We start from the raw sequence: 15,328 nt of genomic DNA, 5'->3' as shown, positions 1-15,328 counted from the left end.
TACGAACCCCGGTGAGGACCCCGGTCCTCCTCTCTCCCTCGCCCCGCGCCCACCGTTGCTCCGCTCCGGCCCCGCGCTCACCGCGGTCGGGCCGCGCCCTGGCCATGCGTCGCGCCGTCCGGCTGTGCCCTTCGCCCCGTGGTCACCGCGCCACGGCCACCCGCGTCGTCCTCGCGGCCACCACAGCCTCGATCGCACCCGCTCGACCGCGCATCGCGACCCCTTCCCGCGCCCGCGTCGCCTGAACCGCGAAGCCATGCCCGCGGCCACCTCCGGCGCTCCAGCGCCTGCCCTGCTAATCCCTGTTTGCCCCGCCGTGGCCTCACCGCGCTGGCCGCCCACACCCGCGTCCCCTCATTCGGGCGGTTACGCCCGCCCAGATGCGCCCCTGCGCCCGATCCGCTAAGGCCCCGGGGCCAATGACAAGTGGGCCCCACGCCCCCTGAACATTTAAAAAAAAGAATTAAAAATAAATAGATAAATAAGTAAAGACAAATATTAATTAATTAATTAACTTAATGAAATCCTGATTAGTTAACTAGTTAAATTTACTTAACCTGCTAATTAAACTAAGTAATTGTTAATTAGTTATCAGTCTATGGCAGAACGGACCCACGCGTCAGTTTGACCAGTCAACACCTCTGTTGACTGCTGACGTCATGCTGACATCATGATGACGTCAGCATACACTATTGTGGATAATGTTGATTTAAAATAATTAAGTAAATTCTAAAAATGATTTAAATCTTTTAAAATTAATATAAAATAAACCGTAGCTCGGATGGAAAAACTTTGTACATGAAAGTTGCTCAGAACGACGAGACGAATCCAGATACGCAACCCGTTTGTCCGCCACGTGTCCCTAGCATAGTGAACCTGCAACATTTCACCTCCGGTTCATCTGACCGAAAACGTGAAACACCGGGGATACTTTCCCGGATGTTTCCCCCTTTCGCCGGTATCACCTACTACGGCGTTAGGGCACACCGGACACCGCGTATTGCCTTGTTACGCTTTGTGATGCTTTGATTGCTCTGTTATTTATTATGTTCCCCCTCCATTACTTCTTTCCGGTAGAACCTGAGGCTATCGGCGCCCCCAGTTCGACTACGGAGTTGACGACCCCTCCTTCTTGGCAGAGCAACCAGGCAAGCCCCCCCCCTTGATCACCAGATATCGCATATTCTTCTCTATACTGCTTGCATTAGAGTAGTGTAGCATGTTACTGTTCGGTTACTCCTATTCTGTTGCATAGCCTATCATTGTTGCTACAGTCGTTGATACCTTACCCACAATCCTAAATGCTTAGTATAGGATGCTAGTTTATCATCATTGGCCCTACATTCTTGTCAGTCTGCCTTGCTATACTATCGGGTCGTGATCACTTGGGAGGTGATCACGGGTATATACTATACATATATACATACTATACATATGGTGACTAAAGTCGGGTCAGCTCGTTGAGTACCCGCAAGTGATTCCGATGTGGGGGCTGAAAGGACAGGTGGCTCCATCCCGGTAGAGGTGGGCCTGGGTTCCCGACGCCCCCCGACTGTTACTTTGTGGCAGAGCGACAGGGTAGGTTGAGACCACCTAGGAGAGAGGTGGGCCTGGCCCTAGACGGCGTCCGCGGTTACTTCAGAATAACACGCTTAACGAGATCTTGGTATTTGATCTGAGTCTAGCCACTGGCCTATACGCACTAACCATCTACGCGGGAAAGATATGGGCACTCGACGTCGTGGTATCAGCCGAAGCCTTCTTGACGTCAGCGACGGAGCGGCTCGCGCCGGATTGGACTGGAACGCCTGCTCTTGTATTAGGGAGGCTAGGTCTGCTTCCGGCCGCCCTCGCAACATGCAAGTGTGCAATGGGCGTTGGGCCCAGACCCCTACGCGCATAGGATTTAGACCGGCGTGCTGACCTCTCTGTTGTGCCTAGGTGGGGCTGCGACGTGTTGATCTTCCGAGGCCGGGCATGACCTAGGAAAGTGTGTCCGGCCAAATGGGATCGAGCGTGTTGGGTTATGTGGTGCACCCCTGCAGGGAAGTTTATCTATTCGAATAGCCGTGTCCCTCGGTAAAAGGACGACCCGGAGTTGTACCTTGACCTTATGACAACTAGAACCGGATACTTAATAAAACACACCCAGACAAGTTCCACAGACAACCCGGTGATCGCTTTTCCACAGGGCGATGAGGGAAGGATCGCCGGGTAGGATTATGCTATGCGATGCTACTTGGAGGACTTCAATCTACTCTCTTATACATGCTGCAAGACGGAGGCTGCCAGAAGCGTAGTCTTCGATAGGACTAGCTATCCCCCTCTTATTCTGGCATTCTGCAGTTCAGTCCACCGATATTGCCTCTTTACACATATACCCATGCATATGTAGTGTAGATCCTTGCTTGCGAGTACTTTGGATGAGTACTCACGGTTGCTTTTCTCCCCCTTTCCTTTCTTCCTGTTTGTCGCAACCAGATGCTGGAGCCCAGGAGCCAGACGCCACCGTCCACGACGACTCCTACTACACTGGAGGTGCCTACTACTACATGCAGGCCGCTAACGACGACCAGGAGTAGTTTAGGAGGATCCCAGGCAGGAGGCTTGCGCCTCTTTCGATCTGTATCCCAGTTTGTGCTAGCCATCTTATGGCAACTTGTTTAATTTATGTCTGTACTCAGATATTGTTGCTTCCGTTGACTTGTTTATGTCGAGCACTTGTATTCGAGCCCTCGAGGCCCCTGGCTTGTAATATGATGCTTATATGACTTGTTTTACTTTTAGAGTTGTGTTGTGATATCTTCCCGTGAGTCCCTGATCTTGATCGTACACGTTTGCATGCATGATTAGTGTATGATTGAATCGGGGGCGTCACAGAGCGGAGGGTGGGCGCGGCCGTGCTAGACCCTCCAAGCCCAAAAGCTGCAACCGTTGGTGGTGTATGCTGGAACCGGCAGCCGTCGGCACGGCCACCGGCGGAGCCAAGTGCTGCAAGCGGGGACGAGCGGGAGGTTCTTTGTTGTGTCCGGCTATTTTCGTTTGCTGGAAGCCTGGAACCATGGTGCGGGGATGCTGGAACCTGTGAACAGAGATGCGGGAACCGCGATGGGCGAAGCTTCGACGGCGGAGACAAAAGTTGCAACTCGTTGTCGGAGATGCTGGAACCGACCATGGCAAATGCTCGAACCAGTCCTAATTTTTGTTGTCACCCTTTTTGTTTTGATTTTGCTGGAACCATGCTTAAATTTTGCTACCACCATTCTTCGATTTTGCTGGAACCGGCAATTTTTTATGCTTCAACCAAGTTTTTTGGAAATTTTTGTTGCTTTCGATTTTTGCTGGATGTGGCCAATTCATTTGCTACAACCGGCTTTCTCAAAGCTTCAACCATGTCTGATTTTTGCTACTAGCGTTCACGTTTTACTACATACTTTGTTCTTGGTTGCCATGGTGCTCCAAGTGCAGCGGCAAGAACAAAAAGAGTCTGCGGCCGGCGAGCTGCAACTATTAGCCATTTTTGCTGGAATCGGTCACCACGGCGAGCACGACAGTCACCGCGGCGAATTGGGTGGTCACCACGGCGAGCTGCGATGGAAACACCATGCCTGCGCCCATCTGCGACGGTAACCACGCCAAGCTGGAACCACGGTCCATAATAGGTGGGACCATAGCCGTATTTTGCTGCAACCATGGGATCGGTGTATTTGTCTGGAACTGTGGCTGACCAAGAGCGGGGATGGCGAGCGGCAGCGAGCTGGCGAGGTCATCGACGTTGGGGGTATCGGAGGAGGGGGGGTTCGTGCATGGCAGCTCTGGTGCGGCAGCAAGTGGGAGGAGAAAGAAAGAATTGAAGGGGAGGAAGTGGACGACGCGGGGCTAGATCAAACGGTTCATTACAGTCGTATCGGGCGGCTGTGCGGCGCGCCGGCGCTTATCAATGCCCTACAAAATAAGAGCATCTCCAATAGCATGTGTATATTTGGATGTCTATATATTCATATAGACAATGGTCTAAAAAGATTCTCTCATATACACATCCAGTTTTGCATCAGAACGTCTATATATAGGGACCATGACGGGTGGGCCATTGCTGGGGAGAGGAAGAAATCATGACTACAGCTGAGTTTAGACAACGCCTTCACATTGTCTAGGCGTGAACATTGTCGAGGTCGATTTAGAGGATGTGTATATTTGAACGACCATATAGACAAGCTATTGGACGCCTGTTTTGGGCTCACGTCGTGAAAAACGAGTATAGACATCCATATAGACAAGCTATTGGAGATGCTCTAAGTGTCTTAACTTTGTACTAGCGTTAGTACTAAGATCGAGACACTTATTTTGGGACGGAGGGAGTATTATCCTCCCAGTTCAAATACGCGTCATCTTCTTCTTTTTTTTTCTTTTTTTTTTGCTTTACATGAAATACGCGTCAGGACCGAATCGCAAAGCAAATAGTCAACTGCCGGCCGAGTCGTACTCGTGCACACGTCGGTTCGACGGACAGTTCGTCCGCAGCTGCCAAAATTGCCAAATCATCATCCCCACCGTTTCCTTTCCCCCTCCTCCGCCGCTCCCGTCCCCTCCCCTCCGCGACCGAAACAATGGGCGTCCTCCCTTCAATCTGACGCCCCAATCCATGAGAACCCCCGCGCCACAATCCGATCTTGCCGCCCCAGGATGTCCCTGCCCGACGTCGTGTACAGGTGATTGCCCTCATACCATCTACTCGTCCCAATTTGTCCGGTTAGGTGTCTTGGGTTGTTCGGGCGGGAATTAGGGACGGGTTCTTGGAGTCTCCGGCGGATTGGCTACGGGCTAGGCTCTCAGGTACTGGGCTGTTCTACGAAGGTGGCTCTGCTAGGTTCTGAGCTTTCCGAATGAGTATATCTTGGTGTCTTAATTTAGGAATCAAGATCCTAGGATAAAGAATCTGTTGCCTGTTACATAATTATTAGTTGGTGTAGAATTTACTCCTACTTCACGTGGGATATGTCTACTCGTGATAATGGATGCTTTTTGTTGTCTGATAAACAGAATTCTTGGTTTGCATATGCTTGTTCTGCAAATTGGGCTATCCATCCATGGCCTCCATGTACAACAATTCTGTTTTTTTTTGTTTTTTTTTTTGCGAATAAGAATAGAATGTCTTATTTTGTAGCTTGGTGGTAGTCGACTTTATGATATCAGGAATATTCATGGTGCTGGAGCTTTTGGAGCGCAATTAATTAATTGAAACGTATAAGTAGAGATCCATCTATTTGGCGTGTGCTTTCTTGGGGATTCTCCTTGCATATAATGTTCATACACCTTGTTACACGTGGACATGCTGACGTGAACGTATGAAACTTGAAACGTTTGTGTTGCCACAGAGTTTGTGTAGAATTAGTTGGTGTAGAATCTGTTGGTGTAGAATTATAAAGAATCTGTTCCCTACTGCATAATTAGTTGGTGTAGAATTTACTCCTACTTCACTCGGGATATCTCTACTCGCGATAATGGATGCTTTTTGTTGTCTGATAAACAGAATTCTTGGTTTGCATATGCTTGTTGTGCGAATTGGGCTATCCATCCATGGCCTCCATGTACAACAATTCTGGTTATTATTTTTTGCGAATAAGAATAGAATTTCCTACTTTGTAGCTTGGTGATAGTCGACTTTATGATATCAGGAATATTCATGGTGCTGGAGCTTTTGGAGCGCAATTAATTAATTGAAACGTATAAGTAGAGATCCATCTATTTGGCGCGTGCTTTCTTGGGGATTCTCCTTGCATGATAATGCTCATACACCGTGTTACACGTGGAAATGCTGAAGTGAACGTATGAAACTTGAAACGTTTGTGTTGCCATGGAGTTTGTCCTTTAAGTACCTGCACCATCCGCAATCTTGCAACCATCTAGCATTTAACCTCGCACCACTAGGCATTACAATTGGTAAGTGGGGATTTGCCATGTTCTAAAAGTGGATCATACGAGGCATCACCAAAGATTCCTTTTCAACTGGCAAAGAATATTCTTATAATTTTTTATTTTCTGAATTCAGGCTTTTTCTTTGGTTTGACTTGTTTGTTTTCTTCAATAGTAGAATCGTAATGTTTGATACTAAGTACTTATATATTTACAGCAGTAAACAGTCTCTTGACAATCGCTGAACAGTAATGCCTTGCATTTCTGTGATTGTTCTTTATCAATGCTGCAATAAAAAAATATTGTGAAGGAATCTCGGGAAGAATTTAGGGTTGATACACATTGGGTAAACGGAACCTGTTATTGATAAGTATTGACATATATGGATCTTTTTTGTTGGCATTATATTACATAATTCTTATTACTAACAGTTAAGTATCAGCTTGATTGTTTCGCCATTTTTTTTTACCCAAGTACTATATTTTACCTTTCTGGTGACATAATGTTACATGACTCTTATTGCTAATAACAGCGAAGTACCAGCTTGATGGTTTCACCAGTTTTTTTGGGCTACTATGCCCCTTCTGTACAAAACATTTTTGGTACTGTGCGGTGTTTTCTTTCCTTTTCTGCATGATTTTTTGACAATAATTACATGTCTATTGGCAGCTGTGGATCCTGTGGATATGCTCTAAATCTTTCATCTTCTAACAGAAGCACATCTGACGTAGGATCCTCGTACCAAAAATCTCTGAAGAAGGGTCTGATTTCATTCACTTCTATTGATCTCAGCCGTTTTACTCAGGTTGACGAGATATCTTGTTTTCCTTTCCTTACCTGGCGTAGCTACCGGCCAAAAACTAAGCTTCTGTGCCGAAAATGTGGATCATCTATTGGCTATGGATACGGTGAGCCACCTGTATTGTGTAGCTTTGATCCAGCAAGTTCTTCCTCGGGTACATCCCAAAACTATTTAATAAAGATCCAGTCTCTCCGACTTTCAGACGGTACTCAATAATTGGTCAAGTGTAGTCAGAATATGGAAAAAGAGATGATGGATAACAGCATAGAAGGCTGTATCAGTTGCCTTTCTGATGATTGCTTGCTTTCTATATTTAACAAGCTTGAAAGTGAATCGGACAGGAACGCTTTTGGGTTAACTTGTAAGAATTGGTTCAAGGTTCGAAACATTGCTCGAAAATCGCTAATATTTCATTTCTCATTTGATACTAAAGTATACAAGGAGCATGCCCAGTGCCTTCCAAAGATGTTGGCCCGTTCTCCATATCTTAAGTTGATATCCCTTGCGGGGCTTAATGAGCTATCTGATTCAGCTCTGTATGAAGTGGGAGTTTCTGGAACATCTTTGCAGTCCTTCTCATTGTACTCCTGTTCTGGCATAACAGATGATGGTCTAGCACAAGTGTCAATCGGATGTCCTAATTTGGTTATAGTGGAACTTTACCGCTGCTTAAATATCACCGATCTTGGTTTGGAAAGTCTTTCCAAGGGCTGTCATTCTTTGAAGAGTCTTAACCTTGGTTACTGCACAGCCATTTCAGATCGAGGGATTAGTTCAATCTTTAGGAATTGCCGAAACATTTGTGCACTCATCATATCATATTGCAGAGGTGTATCTGGTGTTGGATTTAGAGGTTGCCCAAGTACACTTTCTTACCTAGAAGCTGAGTCCTGCATGCTTTCTCCAGAGGGAATGCTAGACATATCGAGTGGTGGTGGACTCCAGTACATAAATTTGTATAATCTAAGGAGTTCAGCTGGGCTGGATTGCCTAGGTGGAGTTGGCAGTATGAAGAAACTCCGAGTTCTGAATCTGAGGATGTGCCGCTATCTTACTGATGATTCTGTGGTGGCAATAGCTAGCGGGTGTCCGTTGATTGAGGAGTGGAGCCTTGCTGTCTGTCATGGCGTCCGCTTACCTGGTTGGTCGGCGATTGGATTGAACTGCAACAAGCTAAGAGTTCTTCATGTGAACCGTTGCAGAAACATATGCGACCAAGGATTGCAGGCTCTCAAGGACGGATGTGTGCGCCTTGAGGTCTTGCATATACATGGCTGTGGAAAGATTACAAATAATGGCCTGGCACTGTTCAGCATTACTAGGCCTAGTGTGAAGCAAATGGTGGATGAAGCCATGTCCATTGGCCCCTCCATCGAGGATTTATTCCGGTTGCAGTGATCGGGAACTCTGAAAGTTTAGTTAGAACTTTGAAGTTTTGACTTGAGCAAGGCGCCAGCCCTTGTTGTCACCAGTGTGTTTGTCATTACAGCAAGGTGATTGGTTCTTTGACCATCACCATGTGTGCATTCTATTTGTTCCGGTTCATACTTATTTGGTTGATGATGTAAAGGATGTTGCAGACATAACCATAACTATACAAATGAACTGTAAGAAGTCAGTTTGGTGCTACCGTTATTTGCATGTTCCCGCTCTGGTTTTTGGCTGTAAAGTGCTGTCATGAAATTTGATACTAGCTAAATCTATTGTCTTATTTAGTCATTTTCAAAGCACTTGAAAGTTTAATGTGATTCGTAACCATTCCCCGAAACCAAAGCTTGACCTTCAGTTCCTACAAATTATTACAAGAACCAAAAAGTCCTGACCAGTATAAGAAGTAATTCGTTTATACTTGTGTAAGAGTTGTGTAGGTCTGCACCAAATTGGAACTACGATCGGTCAAATAGTAATCACCTAACTCCACAGATCAGCAACACTGTAACATGAAACTGCCACATACTCATACACTTGCTGATGGCCTAATAACTTCAGAAATAATAAGTGATCGTACACTCAGAATCCTTCCCCTTTTTGAAGTGTGCATGTGTACTGCCACAATTCATTGGTATTACTAATGGTACATCGGCAAAAATTTGTACAAAGGTGAAATAAAACTACCACAGGCAAAACCTATCTGAGACCCAGAGTAGCCCACTCAGCTACTCAATGCGCCAAGACCTTCTCAGTGGTGTGCTCAACAGCCACATAGTTCCAGATGGCCGACAGCTTGAGTAGGAACATTGTTGAACCCCTTGGCAACGGTTTAGATCAGCGCCACGCTAAAGCCATGACATGTCATGAGTAAAACACTGTGTTTTGCACCATGCGGCATCACCCTGACCTATTGACCAGATATAAAGCTACTACCCGAAGAAGCTCCAGTGGCACATGGAACATCTCGTACTTGAACTTTCATGATGCGTGCCCCGGTGGTGTCTAGTACATCAAGGCATTCCTGGAGATCAGCATCGCTCGCTAAAATCACCCATTCATCCTCATCATCCTTGTACTTGAGCTGAAATGCGCCAACTGATAGCTTCAGCCTCTTTGCGATTTCTTCAAGCAGATCCTGGTATTTCATGGATGGTAGTAATTTCAACCTTACAGTGTCATCCTTGTAAGCGGCCTTCACAACTATGCTCGCATTGCTTCCATCTACTGGTCGACTCTTCAAGCATTTCTTCAAAGTCCCATCACTCGATGTACCGCCACTGGAGCAATCTGTCATGCTGGAAGAAGATGCCAGGCTTTGCTCAACAATCGCATTAGACTTGTCTGTTTCTATCTCAATTTTGCATTGCTGAGGCATAGAAATAGAATTCCACAATACATTCTTTTGCTCAGCTCCCTCAACCCACATCTCCATACCGCCAGGACAGATCATTTCTTTTGTAAGATATGAATCGTTTGACGCATCCTGACACTCTGACCCTTTTGATGTTCTACCAAAATGTGAATTTCGAGATAACCCTCCAGGATTCAAGTTAATATGAGTTTCGCTCCTTTTCTCATTCTGTGCTTTGTGGGGTACAGCTTGGCCTAGATGTTCTCTTTTGTATGCATCATAATCAGGTTGGAACTTACGGCATTCAGTGGGCAGGGAATCAGAACTTCGATGTTCAACATTCATCATCGAAGGCTCTTCAGTATGGGAAACAGATGAAACAATACATCCAGTGGCAGGATCATATTTTATCACTCCATCCACTCCGTGTACAGTACTTATCACATTCTGAATCTTCTCTAGTGACCGATTTACCTTCTTTATCTTACGAGATGGCCACCTTGATATTCCATGCTGCCGGCATATCCTTTTCAGTGTTGTAGGACAAACTGCAAAGGAACAAAAGATTCCTGTAAGTTCCTTCACCTAGAGCTTCATATGGTTACTTGGATTTTTCTAATGGTGGTGTGCTTTGTTCAGATTCACCACCTAACTGAATAACAACCATTGATTTGTATAAATATATACCAGCAAATGACTGACAGCATAAAGAGCTTACCACCAATGCTCTTTGCAGCATCTTTTAAACTGCCAGCAAAGTATTGCTGAAGGATTTTCAAGCTAACATGCTTCTCCGTTGAGCTGCGTATTTTCAGCCCATCAGATGTAGATTCCTGAAGGAGAGTCAAGCTAACATTCTTCCCTGTTGAGCTGCAGTTTTCAAAATTTTGAGATGTAGTGCCAGGTTCAAACTGCAAAACAAATGAAATGAGATTAGACATTAGTTTTAAATTTGTAGGGCATGTTTTATACTGAGATACCCTTACGCTCAACAGCCTCCTGATCCAATCAGACTTTGATCCGATAAGAGCTTTTAGATATTTACGACCGTATACAGTATCAAAACAGATGTAGATGAACCCCATAGAGAGTACTATCATAATGAAAACGAACAATCACGACAAAAGAGAAGAAATTTGTCGAGGCTGACCATAAACACAACCTCAGAAAAGCACAAGGGTTGTCACTCTCTCACAGCCATATCACTCCTTTAGGACCCTTGGATCTTGTCCTATACAAGAATCTAGTGCTGAAGAAACCTAGTCTCTTATCCGCCTTTCTTGTTTTTTTCAGAACAATCCTATCCTCTCGCTTTAGTCTTGTATTACTTGATTGCTCGGGTTGTGTTCCTTTGGCCAGCAACGTCACACGTTCCCACTTGACCACTGAGGACTCCCATTTCGCGTAGGATTCCTCGAGGATTTCTTATAGCACATGTGTTTGAATTCTAATTGGTTTAGGATATAGTCTCTGTTTCAAAATATTCATCTAACATAACTACTACATTAGTTTATGGAAAATATATAACGGCATTCAGATCTCTAGATCTGCATTATAAACTGGAAAGATGTTTGAACTTCTCAGCTACAAAGACTTAATAAGATTCAAAATCGATATGGTGTAATCGTATACATGTTTCATTTCTAGGACGCATTTTAGTTAAGCTCTGCAAAACCTAAGAACGCCTTTTGATGAAATATTAAAAGAAGATAAAGAGTTGACAAGATGATGCAGCAGGAACAGATATCTACAACTATATGCAGTACAATACAAGGAAATGAGCCCAAAAAATGTTATGCAGGAAACTTTTCCTTGTTGACCAAAATTTCAGTACATCTACAACTATATTGCAGTACTTTGTTGACCAAAGTTCCAACTTACGGGCCTTTATTAAGGACTGGAGCACAGAAAGCCTGGAGCAATCAGAAGACAGAGAGGAGAGAAAGGAGGGAGATAAAAGTTGAGAATGAAAAAAGAACCTTGGCATATTTTTTATCCGCCAGTTGCTCAACACTGTTTTTTATCTGATTTTCTAAAGGCACATTTATTTTGACTTCACTGGATACATCAATTTGGTTACATGAACTAATAGAAACATCAGACGACGAGCATCTTATTTCTGATCGCATTGTTGTGGTGTTTTCCTTCAGTTCAGCATCTGAAACTGTTCTCAGACTACTGCATACTCTTTGCATGGTCATTGAGATGTCGTCAAGTAAGAGCTGTTGTTCTTCACGAACTTTGCATGTCAGTGGAAGGAAAAACTCTAGCACATAGTCATCATTGCCAGTGTATGTGCTACGCAACCTGATAGCAACAGCAGCATGAAGACCAAACTTACGGGCATGATGTGCCAGCGGATAATCATGCATATCATATTCTCTCACATCGGATGAGAAGAAGGGATGATTTGATAAAATTGCATTTCCAGCAACACCTTGTCCTTTCTCAAGGGGGTGTTCTGCACAGGCACGGAGGAAATCATGCATTCTCATGTCATTGATGTAACAGGCAGATTCTTGAACGCAAAGGACATCTTTGTTCCTCAGACCAAACTTTATAGCCTGGTCACCATACTCTGCTGACACATTCAAACTGCTGTTGGGGCAAACTGGAATCCATGCAAGTGCCAAAGGTAGCATGTGTGTATGGCAAACAGCTCGGAGAACATCCAATATTTCCGTCAATACTGATTGCTGATTCCTAGTAAGGCTCTGCAACATAGAGTATTGAGTTAAATTTCAACAATTATGTTGACACATGTCTTTTCTGTGCACTGGACGCAACAGTAATACATAATGGTACCTGAGGATGTGTCCTTGCTCGCACAGTGCTCAGATGAACAGACTGCAAGATTACAAATGTCACAATTAATATTATGAGAAATGCTTTGGGCTTACAGATCATATGTGTACAGGCTTGGATTGGAACTGAAAATTAGCACCCATTTTGGAAATACAGTTCATGTATAATAATTCTACTAATTTCATCGACTCATTTCCGTGTTTGAACTGTAGATAGTTTCAAACATATTTGTAAAAATAAGTTTGTACCGCATTTGAGAAGTCAAACTTTACAAACCAAGTTTATAGAGAAAGCTATTTATATGTAAAAAATACCAGCTATATAAAATATGAAAATATGTCTCATGATTATGTAGTTGGTATTCTAGATGTAGATATTTATCTCTACAAACTTGGTCAAAGTTTGTAAAGTTTGATATCCAAAAAGTCAATATACACTATATATTATGGAACAGAGGGAGTACTTTGATAAGAATCAACATATGTGTAAGAAAGCTAAAAACCGTAAAATATCTTATGCTAAAACTTCCATATGAATAATTGAAGGAAGTGCTTTTTATGGAGCATATACAGTACTACAGTGCACTTCCACTACCACTACTGTGAGTTCTGAGAAGAAGATTGAAGAAAATACATTTGTCCAGTTGTCTAGTTTGAAAGTAGTGCCACTAAGCAGATTACCTTTTTCACTACATAACATTTTTTAGTAACTTTTTAAGTAATCTAGTTCGCAAGTGAAGAGTGCAAGGTGTACACCAATAATGGGGTTCCACTGAGCACATAATTTTTTTTATCAGGTGCACTAAAAGCACATCACCTCTCTTGATTATACAAACTTGATACTATCTGCTTCAGTTCATGATATTGTGCCTGTTTAGTATAACATATGAATCTGTAATGAACTGCAAAGAAAACAATGACGAAGCAATGATTTCAGCAGTAACCAAATTTGCAACTGGATAAACTGTATCAGCTTAATCCGACAGTATACTTTAATAAAAGAAGTTATTATACTGGAAGCAAGCAGTTAGATAAAAAGAAAAGGTAATCAAGAAATAATCATCAACCTGCAGAGCATTAGAAAGGTTGTCCATCTCTGAGCAAAAGTTATCCTTTTCCTGTGTCATGACTACTTCCAACACAGCACAGCAAGAGCCGCCACTTGAGTTGAAAACCGGCATGGCAAGGGATCCCCGGACTTCATTGCGAATCGCATAGTCTACCCTCAAGAACTCTGAAGTGTTGTAGTACATCACGTTCGATGTCCACTCTGGCATACCGGATATGAAAACACGCCCAGGCAATCCAGGAAACAGACCAGGTCCTTCTGTGGCTGAGAATGTGAACTGCCTAGAGACTTCCCTGTACCCTGTGAGCCTCTCATCAAGCAAGAAAGGCTGGTCAGAGGTGGTCAGCACTTGGTGATCTCCATTTCTTACAGGGATCCAAACTTGCACAAGGACTGGCCCAGCAGTTGATGCTTCTTTAAGCATGGCCAATGCCCTGAGCATCCTCTCCATCAGGGTGACGCCACCATAAACTGTCTTTGGGACAGTGGGAGCGCTAACGTTCATGACCTCGTTAGAGGCTAAACTGACAGAGCAATCACTACCATCAGTAATGGAAACATCACCTTGCTCCTCAGCATCCACAGAAGGTGGTGAAGGTGAGATATGTGTCACCTGCTGCACAGGTGAAACACTGAAAGACGGCAAGATACCGTCACTAAATGAAGGACCGGCGCCGAGCTCTGGGAAACTGTCAAGGTCATCAAACCCTGAGAGCATGAGCAGGTCCATGTCCGAGCCCCCACCGCTGTAATCTGGTGTCCCATTCTCATCCATGCCTGACCTTTCTCCTCCCAAGATCAAATCTTTCTGAACCAAAACACAAAGAATTTCTATTCCTGCAGAGACATTTACTTTTAGCAACATCTAACGAAATCCTACTAATCTTCCATAGTGCAGAATTTACACTTTCATCTACCCAGAAGGGAACAATTTTGCACAATAAAGCACACATATGGCAACGACTAATACACATGAAGTGAGATTTCCCTTCCAAACCCTCAAAGAAAAAAAAATCCCTTCCAAAAATCGAGATTTCAGTATCATATATATCTGCTCCTCAGTACAAGAATTAGTCCTACTTAATGTCGAACAGTGCAGTTCTTGGAAAAATGAAGGGAAAAGGGAATAATTTCATGCAACGCAGCAGTTCTTCAGGAAAGCAAGCTCAAAACAGAAACTCTGGGTGGGTCATGTCTCCTCATACCTCGGGTAATTCTTGGACGAAGAAACCAGAATCCAATCCGGGGGGAATGGAGCGCTGGCGCTCGACCCTCGCGACCTGATACCTAAGTAGCTGCGGAAGTGCACATGAACCCCCAACACAAGCCTGTCACCATCATCGCCACTTATTTTCTGTATAAAAAAAGTGAAGATTTTTGTAGCGCACGACAGGGAATAAACTAGTTCTATAGAAGCGGCAGGACCGCTATGGATTCAAAGAGACGAGGTGAGGTGGTTGCTGGAGGAGATTCCCAAGATTCCCTCTCGCCGGGGGAGGAATGATAAGAGGGCGGCCGGTAGGGGAGGAACTCGGAACTCTTCTCCCCCTGCCACTGCTCATCTGCTGTCCTTTTGCTCTCTGTTTGGTACTTGCACATACATCTTTCGGTCCATGCGCTTGAACTCTTTTGCTATTACAAACAGGTACCCGGATTTTAATTTTCTCCTAAGCTTGTTGATGAGATTTTTTTTGCACACAGTACATATTAATTGTTGAAGGGAGTTACTGTGTACTCCCTCCGTTCGATATTAACTGTCTCTCAAACGGATGCATCTAGCACTAAAATACGGCTAAATACATTCGTCTAAGCCACAATTAGTACTGGACAGAGGGGGTATGATGTTAGGAAATCATGACAAAAAGTTATGAGGTTGTCTTAGAAGGTAATATGTGTTTTTATCTTTTATGGCATACAAGTGTTAACACATATATGAACAACGAGCCAAAGTTGAGGGG

At 44.1% G+C, this 15,328-nt stretch overlaps 2 protein-coding genes across 3 annotated transcripts; one reads left to right on the top strand and one right to left on the bottom strand.

The window, feature by feature from the left end:
* Positions 1–4,506: 4,506 nt before the first annotated feature.
* Positions 4,507–8,356, top strand: LOC119295170 (F-box/LRR-repeat protein 12-like). Of its 2 annotated transcripts, XM_037573524.1 has the most exons (4): positions 4,507–4,709; positions 6,583–6,640; positions 6,719–6,821; positions 6,918–8,356. In XM_037573524.1, the coding sequence occupies exon 4, from the start codon at positions 6,953–6,955 to the stop codon at positions 8,111–8,113; it is 1,161 nt and encodes a 386-aa protein (XP_037429421.1). In that variant the 5' UTR covers positions 4,507–4,709; positions 6,583–6,640; positions 6,719–6,821; positions 6,918–6,952; the 3' UTR covers positions 8,114–8,356. The 2 variants fall into 2 exon arrangements, with proteins under 2 accessions (XP_037429421.1, XP_037429422.1); XM_037573525.1 differs by having other exon boundaries at positions 6,628–6,821.
* A 343-nt stretch (positions 8,357–8,699) lies between these two features.
* On the bottom strand, positions 8,700–14,946 carry LOC119295169 (protein NLP2-like). The gene is made up of 6 exons (XM_037573523.1): positions 14,576–14,946; positions 13,369–14,207; positions 12,303–12,344; positions 11,477–12,211; positions 10,216–10,408; positions 8,700–10,045 (listed from the first exon to the last, which is right to left on the bottom strand). The coding sequence occupies exons 2-6, from the start codon at positions 14,143–14,145 to the stop codon at positions 9,054–9,056; spliced, it is 2,739 nt and encodes a 912-aa protein (XP_037429420.1). The 5' UTR covers positions 14,146–14,207; positions 14,576–14,946; the 3' UTR covers positions 8,700–9,053.
* Between the last annotated feature and the right edge of the window lie 382 nt (positions 14,947–15,328).

This window comes from Triticum dicoccoides, chromosome 4B (genome assembly GCF_002162155.2).
Source record: "Triticum dicoccoides isolate Atlit2015 ecotype Zavitan chromosome 4B, WEW_v2.0, whole genome shotgun sequence".
In the NCBI taxonomy this organism is placed as follows: Eukaryota; Viridiplantae; Streptophyta; class Magnoliopsida; order Poales; family Poaceae; genus Triticum; species Triticum dicoccoides.
The sequence above is the reverse complement of the archived record's forward strand: the minus strand, read 5'-3'. Positions and strand labels throughout refer to the sequence as shown.